The sequence below is a fragment of the Bos mutus genome, chromosome 23, assembly GCF_027580195.1.
Source record: "Bos mutus isolate GX-2022 chromosome 23, NWIPB_WYAK_1.1, whole genome shotgun sequence".
In the NCBI taxonomy this organism is placed as follows: Eukaryota; Metazoa; Chordata; class Mammalia; order Artiodactyla; family Bovidae; genus Bos; species Bos mutus.
The window spans coordinates 43,039,427-43,061,253 of record NC_091639.1 but is presented as its reverse complement, the minus strand read 5'-3'; the positions used below and the strand labels follow the sequence as shown (position 1 = coordinate 43,061,253).

The 21,827-nt window shown below is 43.3% G+C and overlaps 1 protein-coding gene and 1 long non-coding RNA gene across 3 annotated transcripts in view; one reads left to right on the top strand and one right to left on the bottom strand.

Moving 5' to 3' along the window:
- The first annotated feature begins 1,084 nt into the window (after positions 1–1,084).
- KLHL31 (kelch like family member 31) lies at positions 1,085–17,236 on the top strand. Of its 2 annotated transcripts, none has more exons than XM_070360661.1 (3): positions 1,085–1,286; positions 13,371–14,571; positions 16,310–17,236. In XM_070360661.1, the coding sequence occupies exons 2-3, from the start codon at positions 13,400–13,402 to the stop codon at positions 17,040–17,042; spliced, it is 1,905 nt and encodes a 634-aa protein (XP_070216762.1). In that variant the 5' UTR covers positions 1,085–1,286; positions 13,371–13,399; the 3' UTR covers positions 17,043–17,236. The 2 variants fall into 2 exon arrangements, with proteins under 2 accessions (XP_070216762.1, XP_070216763.1); XM_070360662.1 differs by having other exon boundaries at positions 1,088–1,286; positions 13,367–14,571.
- Positions 17,237–20,857: 3,621 nt separating this feature from the next.
- Positions 20,858–21,827, bottom strand: part of LOC138984890 (uncharacterized) — a 34,593-nt gene continuing 33,623 nt past the window's right edge. Inside the window, exon 3 of the long non-coding RNA XR_011462123.1 lies at positions 20,858–20,996. This is a non-coding gene — a long non-coding RNA (uncharacterized lncRNA). The remainder of the gene's footprint in view (positions 20,997–21,827) is intronic.

Genomic DNA, 21,827 nt, shown 5'->3' with positions numbered 1-21,827 from the left:
GCTGCAGTCACCATCTGCAGTGATTTTGGAGCCCCAAAAAATAAAGTCTGACACTGTTTCCCCATCTATTTCCCATGAAGTGAGGGCACCAGATGCCATGATAGAGGCTCTTGCCATTATATCATCATTATCATAAATACTGATGTAAGGCTCCTTTTTTTTTATCACAGCAGGAATAGAGTTGAGTACTTTGGTCTTTTGTTGGAAGTTCTACCCACTGGGTTTAACTTTTGATATCGTAAAACCACAAAATTTTTAATTAAGGCCCCTTGCTGCCCAACAGTGCCCAGGACACTTGCACCCAGGATTCCCACTCCTCTTGAGTCCTCTCTTGGTTCTTCTTTTCTGCAGATGGTCCCAACACACCCAGCTTCCTTCCAGCCCCCTCCTTCAGGATACAGAACTTCTCAGTGAGCCACAGCAGCAAAGCAATGCTGAACTCACGATCTGACTAATCAAGAATAATTAGAACATTTATTTTCCATGATCTGTTTTTCTATTATTGCAGCCTACTATCAGGGTAACTTTTTTAGCAGCTATTTCACACTCCCAGAACCTATTTAAAGCTTGTGGTCAGTTATGACCCTCTCTGTTTCTCCCCCCACAGGAAGCACTGCCAAAGTATTTCCCCAAGCTCTGGGTGTGCTGGGGTGCGTGTTCATCTCAGGCTTCCCTGGGGACCACCGGAGAGTCGGGACTGTGAATCTCACCCCGTGGAACTGTGACTCCAATGATGATGGTGCCATGTGCGAGCTACCAGAAGCTCCTCTTCTAAAAAACAGTCTATTTATAAGCCCAGTCTTCTCAAAGGACCTGAGCTGACCAGGCTATTTACCTTTCCAGAAGCTCATTTTATCCACGACATTCCCTTTCTCTGACCAAGTCCAAACACACTCTAATCTGCTTCTGACAATTAAATATCTACCTAATTAATTTTCTCTCCTCACTCTCAGGTTATGGGGGCTTGACTATTTTTTGTTTTTCAATAAGTGGGGAGATCAAGAAACCCAAACCCTCTCCACCAACCAGAGGCTCCGCCCTCTGCCCCGGGGTGGCCTGAAATTGAAGCCAGAGAGGGAGCGGAGGGCAGAGCACAGGCTCGTCGCCGCAGCCGCGGGGCGGTGAAGGGTCACGCTAAGCACTGCTGCTGCTGGACGCGTCAGGTGGCTGCTGGGGGCTCCGCACCGGGTCTTCCTCCGCCCTCTCGCCACAGATTGCTTCTCAAAAGGAGTTTGCAGCTGAAACTTCAGCATCGCAAGTCTCGGGGACGCCCCTCACACAGGAGGGTAAGGCGCTGGGGCCCCAGTCTCCAAATCCGGGGGGTGAATGACAGAGGGTGGGAGGGGGGTGTCTGTGTGTTCGCGGTGGTAGTGATTTTATAGACAACGATCTCCCCTTCGTCATGTCCTCCAGTCCTGAAGCTGTGAGCTAGAAAACATTTTCTTGAAATCTAAGGAATGTGAGGAGGAAGTATAGTTATAGAAAGGCGTGAAAGTAAAGTGACAATTACTAACACTCATTTTAAGTCTCTAATGCTAATGTAGGTTTTTCTTTTTCTGTGTTAGAGAGGAGGGAGGGGAAATAAACCTCTGAGGTTTTGTTCTTAAAGTTTAGAAGTTCATCTTCATTTTTATCAGGAACATCAGGAGCATTTAGTATCTGATAAGTTTAGATAAAATATAATCTGTTGTGTTGAAATCAGTACCAACAAATCAGACAGCTCTTTGAATTCCCAGAAACAGAGCCTATTGACAAAATGTCTTCTGCAAAAAAAGAACAGCGTTTAATTTAACTTTAAAACAAGTTTTTGTTCCGGATGTGTACCTGTGGCAATACTGACCTGTGTTTTATGCTAGAAATCATTTTGGAAGTGGAACAGTAAAATGGAAACCTCCCCTAAAGCTGGACTTCGCTTAAAATGGCAAGAGGCAGAGGGCTGCTGTTTCTATTCCCGGAGTCAAGCTGCCGGGCGGACACACGCGGTGGCTGGAATGTGCTGGGGCCGGGGCAGGCGCAGCTGCCACCCCCTTGGCAAGAAGGCCCTCTGGGATCCCAGCTCGGTCTGGCAGGAGAGTGACAGGGACACTTGGACACACAAGGCTGCCCAGGCCGCACCGGGCAGAGGCCTCCCAGGAGGCGGGGTGGAGGGCGGAAGGAAAGAACACGTTCTTACTTATGAAGTGACGGTCCCACTCTGCAATCGTTTCTAGGAGTTTTCATCTGAAATCTGTTTCAGGCCATGAGGGATGAGTGTGATCCTGCCACATGGGCTTGCCCCTCGTAAAAGAGGGTAGAATTACGTTAGCATTTCTTGGCAGCCTTACTTCAGTCCAGTGGTTGCAGATCTATTAGATTGGCCAAAAAGATGTTATGGAAAAACCTGAACGAACTTTTTGGTCAACCCAATATTTGGGGTTATGGACCTTTTTCTGAACCTATGAAAGCTCTGGGCCCACTTAGAGAAAAATACACATGAACACACATGCAGAATATGTTTTCATAATATTCCAGAAATTTTCATGCAATTCCTGGACTCCTGAAACCCAACCCAATAAAGGGTTGCCTGATATAATTCAGTACAGCCAGGTAATTTCAGATACAAACCAGTTTTTAGTATAAGTTTGTCCCAAGTATAGCCTGGGATATACTTAAATTCTAAAAGATGATTAGTGGTTTCTCTGAAATTCAAATTTATCTAGAAATCTTCTATTTTTATTTGCTAAAGTTGGCAACTCAGACCCAAATGCATGATCCCGGGTGAAGAATCCCTTATCTCTGTTGGTTTATCCATAGTTAATCATGAGTTGATACTACCAGTCTAAAAGGCCATACTGAAGGGGGGTCAGGGAGAAGAAGTGATACAGATCAGACTTTGACAATTCTAACAGCAAAGACCAGCTGTTTATTCTTAACTCTGTAAAATTTTAGAACTGAAAGGTATATAGCTCCTCATTTGACAGATGATTAAACTGAAATCTTAAAAAATTGAGTGTTTTGCCACAGATCATTCAGATGGCTACAGCAACATTAACACCAAAACCCAATTCTCAGTTCTATGATGACCAGATCATTAGTCTTACAAACCAGATTTCCAACCTCACTTCTCACAACCTTAACATACACACACCAAAGACTAGAAACAATAAAGAGCTATTTTACTAAAATTTTCAACAAAATCAAGGCCAAAAATCTTAGCACAGAGTCCTTACATTGTGTATGCAGATTTAACCGAAGGTAGCTTTAGGTATAGAGTCTGTACACTTTATAGATAGACAGGTTTCTAGCTAAGTTGATCCATAAGAGATTGGCAATATTTGTCTTTAAGCAAAAGTTGATAACTTTATATTCAACCTAACACTTAAAAGGAAGTGTTTGATTCTCTGGTCAACAAATCCACGCAAGATCTCCTTGAACCTACTTTTGCTTTTGGCTCACCCAAACTACTAGAATCTCATAGCTTCACTGCCCCTAATAAGATAAAGAAACTCACAGGCTCTGACCGTCTCTAAACAAATCTGTCTCACATTGAGAAGGGCAGCTTCAGGGCTTCAGTCTGGAGCCAGAAAGAACCATTTCATGATCTCCATATCTACCCTTTGAAATTATAAACTTGAGTTCCACCTCATTCAGTCTCTATCTGCTCATGCTGGAAGGAGCTAACCTTTTAACCTATGAAAGATTACAAGCTGCCCTGGAGGTAAGGGTAATATAGGGGGTCAGGGTTCAATCTGGATTTGGATCTTTGCTCCACTACGAATTATGTACCCAGTGTGTGAACTTGGATATGTCTTTTAAATTCTCTCAGAATATTAATTTCCTCATTTGTAAAGTGAACATAATATCACCTGCCTTTTTGGAATTTGCATGATGCTTAAATTTATAAAAATAGAATCATGTATTTACCTGGGCACAGAACACAGTGGTCCTCAACGTTTGCTAGCTCTATAAATATTATCAATATTTTAGGTAGAAATAAAGGTAATGGTTTCCATTGAATACAGAGTCTAGATTCATGCTTGATGATTTATATTTAGGAGTTAATTATTCACGTACTTAAAATTTTCAAAGACAAAAGAGCATAGCAAATTTGACAGCTCATGTAACTGCCCACTCATTGATCACACGCTGAATACGTGATCCTATTGTCAGAAATGATAGAAGTGCTGAGAGCAGTGGCGGGCAGTGGGAGGAGAGCGTGGCCTTATGTTGCCTTTTGCCCACTTTCTAACGGGCAGCTCTTCTAGGGCACCTGGGAGGTTGCTCTGGGAGACAGTGGATGTAGCAGAGGGGGAAGGAGGCTGTGGGCTTCAAGACCAGAGGAGAATTCTCCGGGTTCCCTCCACAGAATGAAAGCATGGCTCGGTTGGGAGCCTTCTGCAGCCTTCCGCACCCTGCACCTCTTTTACTCAAAAAGGGAAGGGACAGAAGGGGACCGGCAGTGCCTCTTAACAGCTGCTCATCCCGTTACACAAGCTTGCTGCCAGGGCTGGACCTGCTCCGTCTAGTGTGTCCTGCTACGGCAGGGCCACTCCCGGTCCCAGGGTGCTGGGAAAGTGCTTCCATCCCAAGGGGACGACTCATTAGAACCCCACAGTGGGGAGGGAGAACCCAGCCCTTTGTGCTTCAGAGAAAAACAGAGAAATAGTCTTGAAAGTGTCCCAGCTGCAGGCTGCTCAGCTAGGCTGACCATGCAGACCCCATGCAGACTGACTGTGACCCCCATCAGAGCCCCCACCCCCGCCGGGACCCATGGCAACAGCTACCAAGCTGGGGGGTTCCCTGACCACCGGCCACAGAGCACTCACTCGTCAAAAAAAGAAAAACGCCTTGAAAACAACAAGTAGAATGCTCATCCAACTTTGAGTTGATATAATAAGAATGGAAGGCTTTCCAAACTGTAACTCAATGCCTGGGTTATAGTCTGGATCATATAAGGATGTATACAGGCAACTAACTCACTGGCGTAACCTCTGCGTCTCCCTTGCAGCCACATTTTGGTATCATCTGTGGCCATCATTTGTGATCATTTACAATATGACCCATATTGGGTCATTATGGGTGCATAATGAACATTTGTATGATTGTAAAAACTCACACACACACACACACACACACACACACACATATATTAGCTTCCCTGGCGGCTCAGATGGTAAAGAATCTGCCTGCCAATGCAGTAGACGTGGGTTTGATCCCTGGTTTGGGAAGATCTTCTGGAAAAGGAAATGGCTACCCACTCCAGTACTCTTGACTGGAGAATCCCATGGACAGAGGGGCCTGGCAAGCTCCGGTCCGTGGGATCACAAAGAGTAGACACTACTGAGCAACTAAGACTTTCACACATAATAACTGAAGGATCCACCGAGGGTACCGGTGCATTGTTTTGACTACATGTTCACCTATAACCTGGGACTGAGTAGTACATGTCTGTGGACATTCTGTGTTTTTCTAATCTCCCTCCATAAGCCCACACCATCAGCCCAGCAACCCAGCACCACCACCAGATGAGTGAATAGCAGTGAATTAAACTGTTCCCCTTTCCTTCCATTCATGACCCAGGCTGCCTGCTTATAACTTCTTTCCTTTAAGGCTGCCTTTGCTTTTCATTTAAGTGTGATTGTAGAACAATGCTGGGTGTGTTAGTCACGTGGCGTGGTGAGAGTGTGTGTGTGTTTGTCCCTAGCGTGCCATGTCAGAGAGGCCTCGGTGTGAGGGGCCTGGAGGGTCATCGAAGGCTTCCCAGGGTGCCTGCGGAGAACAGAGCCTCTGAGTCTTGCTTCCCCATCAGGAGGGAGCTGGTCGAACCTGCAGCAGGGACCAGAGCACCCTGCAGCTGCCCTACTGTTCTTACCCGTAAACTGAGAAGGGCTGTGGCAGGGCCCTGTCTCCCTGGGAGACACCAGAGGAAAAGCATTGCCTAGGATGTGGGAGGCGGTGACCATCTCTGCAGCCGAGAGGACATCATCAGGACCTGGCCCAGTTTCCAAGGAGTGAGCCTGGACCCCAGGCTCCTCGGAGGCGTCTGCAGTGTTGCTGAAGGAACTCAGCCCCAACCAAGTACACCTGGGCAGGTGCCGGGACAGCTTTATCTCTGAGGTGCAGACCTTGGAACAGAATGCAACGGCAGCTCTCGTAAAGAAAGACTGGACGTATGAGCATATCTGGGGAAATACAGCCACCAGGAAGGGGTCTGCAGGCTCTGATTTCAAAACTCTTAAATGGTCCCCTGCATCTAAGAGCTAAAGAAGCCTTTACAAAGTGCTTTTGAGGACTCTTAAAAAGCCTCTCTTATTTAAGATATATATACGTATTTAAAATATATTAATTAAGAACATTCAGTTCAGCTCAGTAGCTCAGTCGTGTCCGACTCTTTGTGACCCCATGAATCGCAGCACGCCAGGCCTCCCTGTCCATCACCAACTCCTGGAGTTCACTCAGACTCACATCCATCGAGTCAGTGATGCCATCCAGCCATCTCATCCTCTGTCGTCCCCTTCTCCTCCTGCCCCCAATCCCTCCCAGCATCAGAGTCTTTTCCAAAGTGTCAACTCTTTGCATGAGGTGGCCAAAGTACTGGAGTTTCAGCTTTAGCATCATTCCTTCCAAAGAAATCCCAGGGCTGATCTCCTTTAGAATGGACTGGTTGGATCTCCTTGCAGTCCAAGGGACTCTCAAGAGCCTTCTCCAACACCACAGTTCAAAAGTATCAATTCTTCGGTGCTCAGCTTTCTTCACAGTCCAACTCTCACATCCATACATGACCACTGGAAAAACCATAGCCTTGACTAGACGAACCTTTGTTGGCAAAGTAATGTCTCTGCTTTTGAATATGCTATCTAGGTTGGTCATAACTTTCCTTCCAAGGAGTAAGCGTCTTTTAATTTCATGGCTGCAATCACCATCTGCAGTGATTTTGGAGCCCCCCAAAAATAGTCTGTCACTGTTTCCACTGTTTCTCCATCTATTTCCCATGAAGTGATGGGACCAGATGCCATGATCTTCGTTTTCTAAATGTTGAGTTTTAAGCCAACTTTTTCACTCTCCTCTTTCACCTTCATCAAGAGGGTTTTTAGTTCCTCTTCACTTTCTGCCATAAGGGTGGTGTCATCTGCATATCTGAGGTTATTGGTATTTCTCCCGGCAATCTTGATTCCAGCTTGTGCTTCTTCCAGCCCAGCATTTCTCATGATGTACTCTGCATAGCAGGGTGACAATATACAGCCTTGACGTACTCCTTTTCCTATTTGGAACCAGTCTGTTTTTCTAAAAGACCTTTTAGAACTAACACCCAAAAAAGATATCCTTTTCATTATAGGGGACTGGAATGCAAAAGTAGGAAGTCAAGAAACACCTGGAGTAACAGGCAAATTTGGCCTTGGAATACGGAATGAAGCAGGGCAAAGACTAATAGAGTTTTGCGAAGAAAATGCACTGGTCATAGCAAACACCCTCTTCCAACAACACAAGAGAAGACTCTACACATGGACATCACCAGATGGTCAACACCAAAATCAGATTGATTCTATTCTTTGCAGCCAAAGATGGAGAAGCTCTATACAGTCAACAAAAACAAGACCAGGAGCTGACTGTGGCTCAGATCATGAACTCCTTATTGCCAAATTAAGAACATTAAGATTAAATAAATTAATGATGTTAAAATATTATTTGAATATTAATATATCATAATAATACATTAAAAAATATATGTCCCACGGTGGCAACTCTGTTAGAAATTTGTATGTGAGTCATAGGAGGACACTGATAAAAACAAAACAAAAACCATGCATATCTGGGAGAAACCATGCATATCCTGGATCATCTATCAGACCAGCTGATGTCTCACGCAGTAGGGTCCTGGGGAAATGGGACAAAGGCAAGAGGATTCAGATGGAGGGTTGAGAGGTCTCCAAGGAAACGCCAAGGGCAGCAGGAAGCGGGAAGGCCAGACTATGGAGGAAAGAGAAGGTGGTAACAGGAAGCAAGAGCAGGAAGCCACGGCGGAAACGTGACGGAGTGCACTAGGGCCTCAGTGTGTTCTCTCCTTCCTGGAGGTTTCTTTGTCCTTCCCAGTCGTGTACCAGCTTCTCAGGTTCAAACCCTTCCTGGCGCCCAGCATCCTTTCTGTGTTGGTCTGGTGTTACCTGCCCTCCTGTCTCCATCACTCCAGCCGTCTCGGTCTGCACATCCCTCTCTGCTTCCACAGGGGCATTTCCTCTGCTTTAAAGCCCTTGTTCCCCTCCACCCACCCCCATACCTACTCCTCTTAAAAAGCTTTCAGTACCAGAACCAGCAAGATTCTTGTTATCTATAAACTTTCCCATCCTAACTGTACCACAACAAAACAATTCCTTTCATCTGAATTCTAAGGTCCAGGCTCATAGATTCAACCTGTTCCATATAATCCGTGTTTTTGTTTGTTTGTTTTGGGGTTTTTTGTTTTGTTTTGCTTTTTTTTTTTTTGCCACACCATGCGGCATATGAGATCTTAGTTCCCCAACCAGGGATGGAAGTGGTGCCCCTGCCACAGCAGTGGGTAGTCTTAACCAGGGGACCTCCAGGGAAGTCACCCATATATTAGTTCTTTTGTTTACATAATCTGTGTCCCAAGTTTTCTAAACTTCCAGGGTGACCCTTATTCATAGCAACGTAAAGATAACCTGTTCTTCAGCCTATATCATTGCATGAATTCCAGTTCTCTCCCTGGCATTTTCAAAGATCCCTTAGAAATGTCTACTGTTCCAGAAATCTTCTCCTAATCCCCTGATTACCTCTCCATAGTGCAGCTGCTCTCTCTGATGGGCTTCACCTCAAAGCTTAAACAGGTCACTTCCTTTATTCCTCTAAACACAAATAACAGGGGCTGTTTGTTTTAATGACAACAATTGAAAATTTTTTGAACATTGACTTTTTGCAAGATACCCTATTAAATGCTGTATAGATGCTTCCTCACTAAGCTTTCATGGGCCACTCTACAGGCAAGCACCATTGTTATCTTTCCTTTAGAGGCAAGTCCGTGCAGACTCTGAGAGGTCAGTAATCTATGAAAAGTCACACGTCAGATAAGTAGGCAAGCTGGTATTTACATCATATTGTCATTATCATTCAGTTTGAAATACGATCCAATCTCCCTTGTGATTTCTTCTTTGACTCATGGATTATTGAGAAGCATATTATTTGAGTTCCCTGATGTCCTCCAAAACAAAGACTGATGAGTAGTTATAAGCCCTACATCTGCACGAGTGAAAAACTGCCCGTAGGGATTCCTCCAGGAGAAACAGACAGGGCTTCTTGCGAAGACACATGTGTGCTCCCAGTGGTGGAAACTGCTTGTGTTATTTGGCAGGTACTCTGCTGCGGTTCCCTACCCTCTTGCTGGCATCCCATACGTGCCCTTGTCTGTCTGTTTAACATGAATTGCACATTGTATCGCTCCCTCACTCCCAGCACAGTGCCGCCCACACCCTGATAACTGCTTGCTGAACAAAATTTTTTAAATTTTCCCCAGAAAAATCCAATAACGGGTCACTCACCACATAAATCAAATGCATGTGAAGACTAAAATGATGGTGGGTTGAAAATCTATTTCACAGGTAAGGAAGCATGTGGCTTTGCTCACAAGGAAGAATGAAGAAGGACACACGTGCTCCAGTCTTGTAAACAAATACAAATGTGAACATGACGATCAGAGCTTAATGAGGAAGACAAAAGGCCCGGCAAAGAGACAGACACCCTGTTTCTTCCCTACTTGCTTCTCTCCTTCCACATGGAAAAGAACAAGAACAAACACAATAGAAAGGTTATAGAGTTCTTCAAACATCTATTCCAGTAGTAATTAAATTGAAAACATTCAAGGGGGACTCAAAGCTAAGTGTCACCCCTCAGTGAGACTTAAAATACACACACACCATCCTTCAAAAGTGATAGAATACCTAAACACCTAAATGCCCATCAACACAAGAATAATTGAACAAATTTTATATATCCTTGCTGTGGGAGTCTCTGCAGCTATTAGGGAGAATAAGATGAATTTATGTATGTGCTGTTACGGAAAGAAGTACATGAGTACATCCCAGTGAAGAAAGCAAATTGCCAAATAATAGAGCACAAACTTGTTTTGGGCTTCCCCGGGTGGTACTGGTGGTAAAGAACCCGCCTGCCAATGCAGGAGACATAAGAGCCTCGGGTTTGATTCCTTGGTCAGGGAGATCCCCTAATGAGGGCATGGCTGCCCACTCCAGGATTCTTGCCTGGAGAATCCCATGGACAGAGGAGCCTGGCAGGCCACAGTCCACAGAGTTGCACAGAGTTGAGATAACTTGTCTCACAGTGGTATGCTGGAGCTTATAAGAACCAATGTATATTTTCAGGAATTTAGCAAACTGGTTGTTGACAGCTTAAAACCAACCACAAGTGTATTTATATCAAGGGACTCGTTTAGTTGCTCAGTCGTATCCGACTGTTTGCAACCCCATGGACTGTAGCCTGCCAGGCTCCTCTGTCCCTGAAATTTCCCGTGCAAGAACACTGGAGTGGGTTGCCATTTCCTACTCCAGTGGATCTTTCTGACCCAGAGATCGAGCCCACATCTCCTGCATTTCCTGCATTGGCACGTGGATTCTTTACCACAGAGCCACAGGGAAGCCCTGAAAGATCTATGGATATCTATATGCATGAGCATATACGTTCTGGAATGATATATAGCAAACTGCTAACTGTTGAATTACACATACTGATTTTATTATTTTTGGTGAGAAACATGGTTTTTTTCTTTTAAAATTAATTTTATCGGAGTATAGTTTGCTTTACAATGTTGTGTACCATACAGCAAAGTGAGTCACACATGCATATATCCCTTTGAGACTTCCTTCCCATCCAGCCACCACAGGGCTTTAAGTAGAGTTCCCTGTGCTATACACTGTGTTCTCATTGGTTATCTATCTTATACGTAGTATCAATGGCATATGTGTGTCAATTCCAATCTCCCAATCCCTCCCAACCACTCCTTTTCCCCTTGGTGTCCATGTATTTATCCTCTACATCTATGTCTCTATCTCTGCTTTGCAAGTAAGATCATCAATACCATTTTTCTAGATTCCACATACATCCATTAATTTACAACGTTTTTCTCTTTCTGACTTACATCACTCTGTATAATACTCTCTAGGTCCCTTCACATGATTTTGACATTTTAAAAATGAAAAAAAAATGGATGGACCTACAGAGTATGATACTAAGTAAGAAAAAAGCTAATATCATATGATATCGCTTATATGTGGAATCTAAAAAATGCAAATGAACTAATTTATAAAACAGAAATAGACCCACAGACAGAAAACAAACTACCGTTACCAAAAGGAGAAACAGGATGGGGTGGGGAAGGGATAAGTTAGGAGTTTGGTCTACATTTAATATTAGAGCTGTTCATAGCTCTAAATATACAGCTAAACCCACACTCCCTATAGGTTTAGAAGTTGGTTCAAATATTTATGATATTGATAATATGAAATGGTTACTGTCCTTCATACATCAGCATCCATGTAAATATATTTCTAAGATGCATATTGGTAGATTTGGAACTTTAGTGTCAAAGCATAAAATTTTTTTTGATAGTCTGCTAATTATTATTCAAAAGTCTGTATCAATTATCCTCCCATCAACACCAACATCTGATATTCTTCGTATTTTAAGATATTTTAACCATTTGATAAGCAAAATTTGACCACAAAAAATAAAAATGCTCTCTGTATTTCAGTTGACAGTTCCCTGATTATTGTTAGTTTAGCTTTTTTAAAAAATATTAACTCTGTATTTTATTTTCTGTGAACAACTAGTTACCCAGTCATAGTCTTCATCCATTTTCTAGTTGGGTTACCTTTTACTTCTTATTTTGTTGTCGTTTATATAACATTTTTATTGATGTTCCTTAGCAACCACTTTCTATTACAAAGATTCCTTTTTAACCTTTTACCTCTTAATTGTAGGAGCTCTTTAACTACCATGTTAGGGGATTCCCTGATAGCCCAGTGCTTTCACTGCTGGGGCCTAGGTTTGATCTCTGATCAGGGAACTAAGATCCTACAAGCTGTGAGGTGTGGCCAAAAAATAAAAATAAATAAAAATAGACACTGTATTAACTTTACTTTGGCACCCCACTCCAATACTCTTGCCTGGAAAATCCTATGGATGGAGGAGCCTGGTGGGCTGCAGTCCATGGGGTCTCTAAGAGTCAGACACGACTGAGCTACTTCACTTTCACTTTTCACTTTCCTGCACTGGAGAAGGCAATGGCAACCCACTCCAGTGTTCTTTCCTGGAGAATCCCAGGGACAGGGGAGCCTGGTGGGCTGCCGTCTACGGGGTTGCACAGAGTCGGACATGACTGAAGCGACTTAGCTGCAGCAGCAACCTTTTATCTGTCAAAAATGTTACAAACATTTGTCTTCACAGTCTGTTGCTTGTCTTTTAAATAGCTGATGTTGTTTTATAGATATAAGTTTTCACTTTTTTTAATATTCAGAGTTCAGTCTTTCCCTGTATGCTTCTGGATTTTATGTTATGCTTAAGTATCTTTCTGAGGCTAAGGTTTTTTTTTTTTTAACTATTTTGTTCTTGTTCTTGTAAGTTTGTGTGTGTATATGCATCCTTTAGACATTTAATTCAACTGGAAATTATTTTAGTGACTATGCAGAGTAGGAAGTACTTGAACATCATTACAAGTTCTTATCCACTGATTATTAGCCATGTGTATTCTAATATATATTCAGACATCTACATTTAACATGAATTCCTGAGTTTTAGTATTATAGTATTTCATTGAGAAAAACTTCAGAGTAGTTATAATTTGGGCTTCCCTGGTGGCCCCCTGGGTTGGGAAGATCCCCTGGAGGAGGCCATGGCAACCCACTCCAGGATTCTTGCCTGGAGAATCCCCATGGCAGAGGAGCCCGGCACGATACAGTCCATGGGATCGCAGAGTCAGACACGACTGAGCAACTGAGCACAGTTCTAATTTACTTCTTCCTGAGTGCAAGCTCAGTCCTTGAAATGATGTTTAACTTATTCCATAATTATTGGGCAGCTAGATCAGAGAATATTTGGTCATTTCTGCTGTATAAAATTTGTCCATATAGCTACTGAGAGGTCTCATTTGATAACATATATCTTTCTAGCATTGTCTGCAATGATTGATGCTTAAGTCAACTGTCAATAAGATGTGGATCTAGTTCAATGTCTTTAAATCTTTTTTTGAGACAATGTACATTGTGCTGTTAAAAAACTACTATCTTACAAAGGAAAAGAGAAGTTTCTCCGGGTAGTATTTCGAAGTCCAGAGCACAATGAAAACCAAGTCTTTTTTTTTTCCTAGCAAGTTCTTGCCTGTGACAGTGTGTTTGCCAACATGGCCCCCAAAAAGAAGACGGTCAGGAAGAACAAAGCTGACGTCAATGAGATGACCATCATTGTGGAAGACAGTCCCCTCAACAAGCTCAACGCTCTGAATGGGCTCCTGGAAGGAGGCAACGGCCTTAGCTGCATTTCTTCTGAACTGACAGATGCTTCTTATGGCCCCAACCTCTTGGAAGGTTTGAGTAAAATGAGGCAGGAGGGCTTCCTTTGTGACTTAGTCATCAGCACAAAAACCAAATCCTTTGATGTTCACAAGTCAGTGATGGCTTCATGCAGTGAGTACTTTTACAACATCCTAAAAAAAGACCCCTCAACCCAAAGGGTAGATCTCAATGACATCGCACCGCTGGGCCTGGCCACAGTCATTGCATACGCCTACACCGGAAAGCTCACTCTCTCCCTGTATACCATAGGAAGCATTATTTCTGCTGCTGTTTATCTTCAGATCCACACCCTTGTCAAGATGTGCAGTGATTTTCTGATACAAGAGATGAGCGTTGAGAATTGCATGTACATTGCTAACATCGCCGAAACATACTCCCTGAGAAACGCAAAGGCAGCCGCCCAGAAATTTATCCGGGATAACTTCCTTGAATTTGCAGAGACAGATCATTTTATGAAACTTACCTTTGAGCAAATTAATGAACTTCTTATAGATGATGATTTACAGTTGCCTTCTGAAATAGTAGCATTCCAGATTGCAATGAAATGGTTAGAATTTGACCAAAAGAGAGTGAAATACGCTGCCGATCTTTTGAGCAATATTCGCTTTGGTACCATCTCTGCACAAGACCTGGTCAATTATGTTCAGTCAGTACCGAGAATGATGCAAGATGCTGACTGTCACAAGCTTCTTGTAGATGCTATGAACTACCACCTCCTTCCCTATCATCAGAACACGTTACAGTCTAGACGCACGAGAATCCGAGGAGGCTGTCGTGTGCTTGTCACTGTGGGCGGCCGTCCAGGCCTTACAGAGAAGTCCCTTAGTAGAGACGTCTTGTATAGAGACCCTGAAATCGGATGGAGCAAACTTACAGAGATGCCAGCCAAGAGTTTTAATCAGTGTGTGGCTGTGATGGATGGATTTCTTTATGTGGCTGGTGGGGAAGACCAGAACGATGCAAGAAATCAAGCCAAGCATGCAGTCAGCAATTTCTGCAGGTACAGACTCTTTTATTAGAAATAGAAATGGTTCAATATCATGAGGGAATTGCCCTGACATAAAAGGAAGCTAATCATGTCTATTAGCTTAGGTTACTGGCTCAGTAAATCAATAATAATAACGCCACAATACACATATATAAAACTTCACATTTTATAGAGTGCACTCACATAGATTCTGCACTAGAAATTTCTGAATATGCCAGTGAAGCAAGCCAGGAAGAGTCTGATGATTCTGATTTTACATGTGAAAAATCTGACACCCAGAGAAGTGATGCTGCTAGTAAGTGGAATTCACATGTTCTCATTTCTGGTCAGGGTGCTCTTCATGATACCGTGCCTTTTTGAAAGGAACTGGGTGCAAAGTAAGAAAGATTAAAAGGATGTAAAATTTCTTTTAAGTGGATTGTTACCGATGACTGTCAGATTCATAACTGGCTTGTTACTGATGACTGTCAGATTCATAACTGGCAACTAGGTTGAGATTATTAAAAATGTGACAGCTAATTAATTTAATTTAAAACATTTCTTTAAAGACTAAATACCATCAATATCTTTGATGCATGTAGAGAGCAAAAGCATAACGAATCCTGCAGAAAGTGAAATTTACATGCATGTTATTTTTGTATATTTATAATAAAAAATGAAACCTACATATACATGAAATGTTCAGAAAGCAGTGCTTCTATTGGGGTAGTGGTTCAAAGCCAAACATACCTAATGAACAAGAGTTGAAACTTCATCTAGTAATCATAAAAAATATTCTTTACTATTTTATTATATGCACGTGTCATTTAAATTAAACACTTAATGATTTTTAGCCTTGATAGCCATGGTGAAGTCTTGACTTGGAGGTGAAATGAGACAACCATGAATGAACATCAAACAAAGTCAGTTCTGTGTTTACAATACTTGGAACTACGGAAATAGGAAAGTATTAGTTTCCTATGGGTGCTTCTTTTCCTCCAGCTGATAACTGTTGGTACTCCACCTTTTGCAGTATTGACTTCAATGCTGATTGTATAGTAATTGTAACGTTGAACACTGAAAAAAGTGTATACCTACGCTAAAAAAATCGGACCTATTATTAATAATGAGTGCTAGAAATTAGAGAAGCATCCACAGTTTAGCTTTGTTGATGCGCTGAGACATGAGTTCTACTGTTCTCATGCTAAACAGAGGATAGAAGACTCAGTGACTAGCTTTACGGTGCCAGTGGCCAGGAGAGGTGTGTGAACAAGAAGGGATTTGTGAGAAAAGAAGAAACAAACCCAGTTAGTCAACCCCTACCTTGATTAAGCTGTGAGGATGAGCTGGAGGGGCTGGTGTCTGAGGATACGCGGAATTGGCTTTCATGCGGCCGCGTTTCCTTTCCCCTTCTCTCATTCCACACATTCCGGCTTCACCCCCCTCCACGCGGGCATCCCGTAAATCCTGCTGGAGGATGGATATTTGAATACGGAGGAAAGGGGGCCGGAGGTCATCTCAGCGGGGCGGTTGTGGCTGGTTTTCCACGCGGGAGGGGCGGGAGTCACCCTCGCCGGCCCTGCCTTTCCTAAGGGCCACACTTTATTACTGGATCAGAGAGGATCAGCAGCCTCCAACCCGGCAAGGAGTTGCTCTGGGTCCCCCCGCTCCTCGCACGGACGGGCTGGTGTCTCCCCCTCACCCACCCCCAGCCCCGCTCCCGCCCCGGGTACTTCCCGCCAGGCTGTCACGCTTGCTCTGCCACTTCCAGATACGACCCCCGCTTCAACACGTGGATCCACCTGGCCAGCATGACCCAGAGGCGCACGCACTTCAGCCTGAGCGTGTTCAACGGGCTCCTGTACGCAGTGGGCGGCCGCAACGCCGAGGGCAGCCTGGCCTCGCTCGAGTGCTACGTGCCCTCGGCCAACCAGTGGCTGCCCAAAGCGCCCCTGGAGGTGGCGCGCTGCTGCCACGCCAGTGCGGTGGCCGAGGGCCGCGTGCTGGTGACCGGCGGCTACATCGGCGGCGCCTACTCGCGCTCCGTGTGCGCCTACGACCCGGCGCGCGACGCGTGGCAGGAGCGGCCGGCGCTGGGCACGCCGCGCGGCTGGCACTGCGCGGTGGCGCTGGGCGAGCGCGTGTTCGTGATGGGCGGCAGCCAGCTGGGGCCGCGCGGCGAGCGCGTGGACGTGCTGACCGTGGAGAGCTTCTGCCCGGCCTCTGGCCAGTGGAGCTACGCGGCGCCGCTGCCGGTGGGCGTGAGCACGGCGGGCGCCTCGGTGCTGCACGGCCGCGCCTACCTGCTGGGCGGCTGGAACGAGGGCGAGAGGAAGTACAAGAAGTGCATCCAGTGCTTCAACCCCGAGCTCAACGAGTGGACGGAGGACGACGAGCTGCCCGAGGCCACCGTGGGCGTCTCGTGCTGCGCCCTGGCCATGCCCAACCCCGTGACCCGGGAGTCGCGCGCCAGCTCCGTGTCCTCGGTGCCGGTCAGCATCTGAGCCCGGGGCGCCGCGGGAAGAGAGAGCGGCCGGCGCGGCGAAGCGTGAGCTGGGGGAGAGGAAAGGAAAATATCTAACATTTACTACGGGGCAGTCTTTTCAGATCCATTGAGGCACCCGTCTCGGAGGTTTGCAGTTGCTGCAGATAATGCAGGGGCATCATCTACCTCTCTGTCGATTTTTTTTTTTTTTTTCCTTAAGCAAAAGACAGGGCCGGAGCCAACAGAGACAAGAAGCTGTTGATTTCAGCGGCCACTGGGTGGCAGGCAGCACTCGCGGTGCGCACTTCATCGCCGCATCCTTTTTAAACTAGAGCGGTTACACCCACCTTGGAGATGGTGCTTCCGCATTTTGGTAACACAGGAAGCTTATGTGAGTAAAAGATCTCTCGTACAAAAGTTGATTGTCCTCTTTTTTTTTTCTTTAGGAAATTAAAAATATTCTTTATAGACTTTATTTTAAAATGGAAATCCGTCTGCGTCCATAAGGACTCAAGATTTAATTCTATGTGTCAATGCAATTTCTTTTCCTATGCGTGCCTGAGTAAAAGATTTTTAAAGGCATCCCAGGAGAAAAATCACAAAGCTTAAGATGAGAGTGCGACTGGAAAGTAACAGGGACTCCATCCAGGGGCTGCCAAGTTGATGCCTTTGGCTTCAGAGTGATTCCCTCCTCCATGCCTCAGGCCCTTCAGAGTATTTCCTATCATAAAATCCTACTCTCAGAGAAGAAACTGACATCAGTCATTTCATTTCTAGTGTAAATTTAGATCATTTTTCTGTTTCTCCTGGAAGTATTAGCACTTTACTTTGCTTCCCTGTTAAAGGGATTGCAAATATTGATATTACTAATATAATTGCTAATCTAAAAACTACCCCAAGATGGTTAAAGGCAACCTTGACCTTCATGTAGGACCCCAGAAGAACAGCAAGTAAAAGTCTGTCCTTAAGGATCATTAACTTAAAGCATACACAGCCCAAAGGTTATAGAGCCAGTAACAATAATTTGATTTCTTCCACTCCTAGATGAGTGAGAATGAAGGAAATGTTTAGAATTCCTGGATTTGGCACAAGTGGGATGAATGGATTTTCCTGTTGGTAAATCCTATTGTTTACCATTTCATATCAATCCTGATTTCTTAATTAAAAATCTAACACATTCATTTCCCATTGAAATGTTAAAATAATATATGCCCATTTGATTACATATTTTTAAAATTTCATCTGTTGCAAATTAGCTTTACAAATGAAACTATATCCACTCCATATCACTTTTTTTTATTATGTTTGCCAAGTTTGGGAGCAAAGGAATGATGGTAGTAAATGATACATATTTTCCTTTCTTATAATTTATCCTTTTGTTCTTTGATAGTTCGTTTTGGAGAGGAAGGGCTTATCAATTATGGGTTACGTGCAAATGGATTTTGAAAAAATAAGATAAAGTATCTAAATGGTGAAACATGAATATCTATGATGGTATAACTGGGTTTCCATGAACCCCCTCCTCTTCCACCTTGTGTAGATAGGTTATGGCTAGAGTTACAATATTTATATTTAAAATATTTTATTCGAACTGTGAAAAGTGGTTCATATAGTACATTTTGTGGAACAATTTTATATCATTGCCCCTGAGAGGAAGTTCAGTCTCTGAGTGTTTAATGGTAATACTTGGGTAAAGGCTAAAACACCGTAGGTTGAGAATAAGACATTATTAATATAAAAACACTGGGCTGTTTCCTCTCCCCATGCAGGGCAGTACAGAGCAGACCTGCTCCTTGATTCTTTACTGTCCCAGTCTGAAAAATAAAGCGTGTGAGAAGCCAATGCATGGAGCGGTTACATCACTGAGCTCTTAAGTCCCAATGTGCAACGCTTAGATAGACTTTTGTCCTTGCAGCACTACTGGTAAAGTTAACTTTGATTTGTAATAAATTATTTTGGCCACAACTTACAAAGCCAATGTGAGGGTGACTGTAATATTGTTTCTTTTGCTGTGATATATTCTCATACAATTGAGAAACCTACAGCGCATCGTTAATTTTGAGAGAGAAAAGTGATGTATTGTGGGTTACCGGCCATAAGTGGGCAAACAGACATAATTTCTTGGATGTGTCTCCCACCGAGATCCTAGAAACATCGTGAAGTGGGGGGCCTAAGATTTGAATGGAATACAACCAATCAGTTAAAGTATTTTATCATGGAAGAATGAGAAAAGATGCTGAAACTAGAAGATTTTTCATCCATCAGAGCTTGATAAAATATGATGTGCAAAAATTCGGTAGTGACTTTCTAGAAGAGAGCCTGGGTTAGAATGGACAGATTGTTTGAGATGACCGTTTAATGTATTTTCTACACTGGTTGCCTGAAGACTCAGAATACAAATATCTGCGCTAACCAGATTCCTGGGTATATTGCTGTTGTTTCGTCTGCTCCAACAGTTAGGTCAATAAACAAAAAACTAATAGAAATTTGAAATTCCAGAATTTCTGACATATCAAATTAGTAGGGAGCAAGGAACATAAGAGTTGGTGAAAGTTTTACATCTTAGAACATCCTGCGTGGACAATTGAAAGCCATGAAAGTGTATAGCATCAAAATGATGTCTGTAACCTTCCACGTGTAAGGGAAACACACTCTTTAAGCCAACTACTGAAGCAGGTGTTCCTAGAAAACTTGACAATTTCTCCATGTTTTCCAACTGGAAAATTACTTTATTTTCATTATGTTTTAAACTTAGAATCAATCACACTTTCAGGCCTTTAGGATCCAACCCTGTTCCTGTTTTTATTTTTCTGAAAGCAAAGGACTTGTTATTTTTGTAATACCAGAGTCCTCTGATGAAATAAAAGCATTAGTTCAATGTATCAGAGAAATAGCAGGCCACCCAGCAGCTGAAATAATAAAATTCAAGCTCTTTTTTGGAATGGGCCAGAGATCTGATGTGAAGGTTTCCAGGATACCAGACTGTAGTCTGTCCATTTTTAGTTAGACTTTTGGTACCAGATTGTTATCCCTGATGTACCAGTTGCTTTCAGTGGCGTTGGATGGGTTTTATTTTTGCTTCCTATGTTGTACGAATGGTTATGAATAGGAGGTCAGTGATGGTGCAGATGAATATAATTCTAAACCAGGCTTAGATGGTAGTGGAGTGTTATGAATGAGGAGGTATAATTGAGGTAAGAAGCATGTGAGAACGTACTGACTGGCTCTATGACTTAAGGCAGAGCAGCATTATAATAAGTGTATTTTACAAATGTGCGTGTAGTTAAAGTTTGCCTGGAAATATGTAAGTGTTAAGAGGTCCATCTTTTGCTGGTTACCCTGGCCAAATATCTTCCAAATTCATCCAAGTTATTAGATAAAAGAAACTAATATCACTTCACTTATTTTTCTTCCAGAGTTACAAAGAAATGAGTTTATGCCATCTACTCTGAATGAGTCTTCTCTGAATAAACTAGAATTCCCAGCCCAGCCACTGATGAGTATATTCTCCAGCACAAAAATAATTCAAAGAAATTATTTTTCAATACATGCTTTTTAAAAACTGCAGACTGGTTTCCTAAACACTCCTCCATCATAATTATGAGAAGATTCTAAAACTAACAATTTTACCCTTCAGCACATTGAGAAAGTAAAGATCATTTAAATGCCCCTCTCAGGGAACCAGAAATAAAATACTTGTCTTGAATACTCCTTAAAAATCTTTGTGTTTATTCATCAAATTTTGGCCCAAAATTTCTTTGTTTGCTTAAAACATTCTTGTACTGTATAAGGAACAACAAACTAAAAGGTATATCCTGTTTATAATCTCCTCACTATCAATAAAGCTGTATTCAACAAGCACTTTGTCAGTGATCAGATGTGGGCAGCTTTGAAGTGTTCTTTCTGTGATAGTTGGGTGTTGGTTTCTTTTTTTCTTCTTCTTCTTCTTTATTTTGTTTTCATGATGACTCACCTCAACGAAACACAACAAAAAAGGAAGCCACAAATCATTTAAAAAGCTGTTCCAATAACCTGAAGACTAGTGAAAAACAAAAAGGGATAAAGCATTGCTAATGACTTGCTTTGTAACTCAGACAGGAGCCCAGGTCTGTCTGTCAGTCCTGACAGTGCATAAGTCATAGATGAAGTGTGGTTTCTCATCTTGGTTCCGCCCTGACCACAGCCAGCCCGGAACAGACTCGGATTCATCATCATTTGCAAGGAAACCACCGCTTAGGAAATGAAATCATGTTGCTGTCAGACCAGCCTCACAGCCTGTCCCTTCCACCTCACCATCCAAACGAGCAAATGACGTGTAACCAACACGAGGTGTTCAACCTTTGATCTGAGTTAGCAGTAAAGGTTTTTTTCTTTTACACGTGGACCATTTTTTTAAGTCCTTCTTGATTTTCTTTTTTACAATATTGCTTCTGTTTTTGTTTTGGTTTTTGGCTCCGGCCTTGGGATCTCAGCTCCCCAACCAAGTATGGAATCCATACCCCCTACATTGGAAGGCACTTAACCAGTGGACCACTGGGGATGTCCTAGTAGTAAAATATTGAAACTCAGTTGAGGCCATCTTAGTCATTTCTAGAAAATTCTAAATGGCAGAAATAACTTTTTCTTAAGCTTCCCCAAGTCTCATGACCAGGTACAGAGACTAGTTAGTGGTGGTGGTTTTGTCGCTAAGTCATGTCCTACTCTTGCAGCCCATGGACTGTAACCCGCCAGGCTCCTCTGTCCATGGAATTTCCCAGACAAGGATACTGGAGTGGGTTGTCATACCCTCTTCCAGGGCATCTTC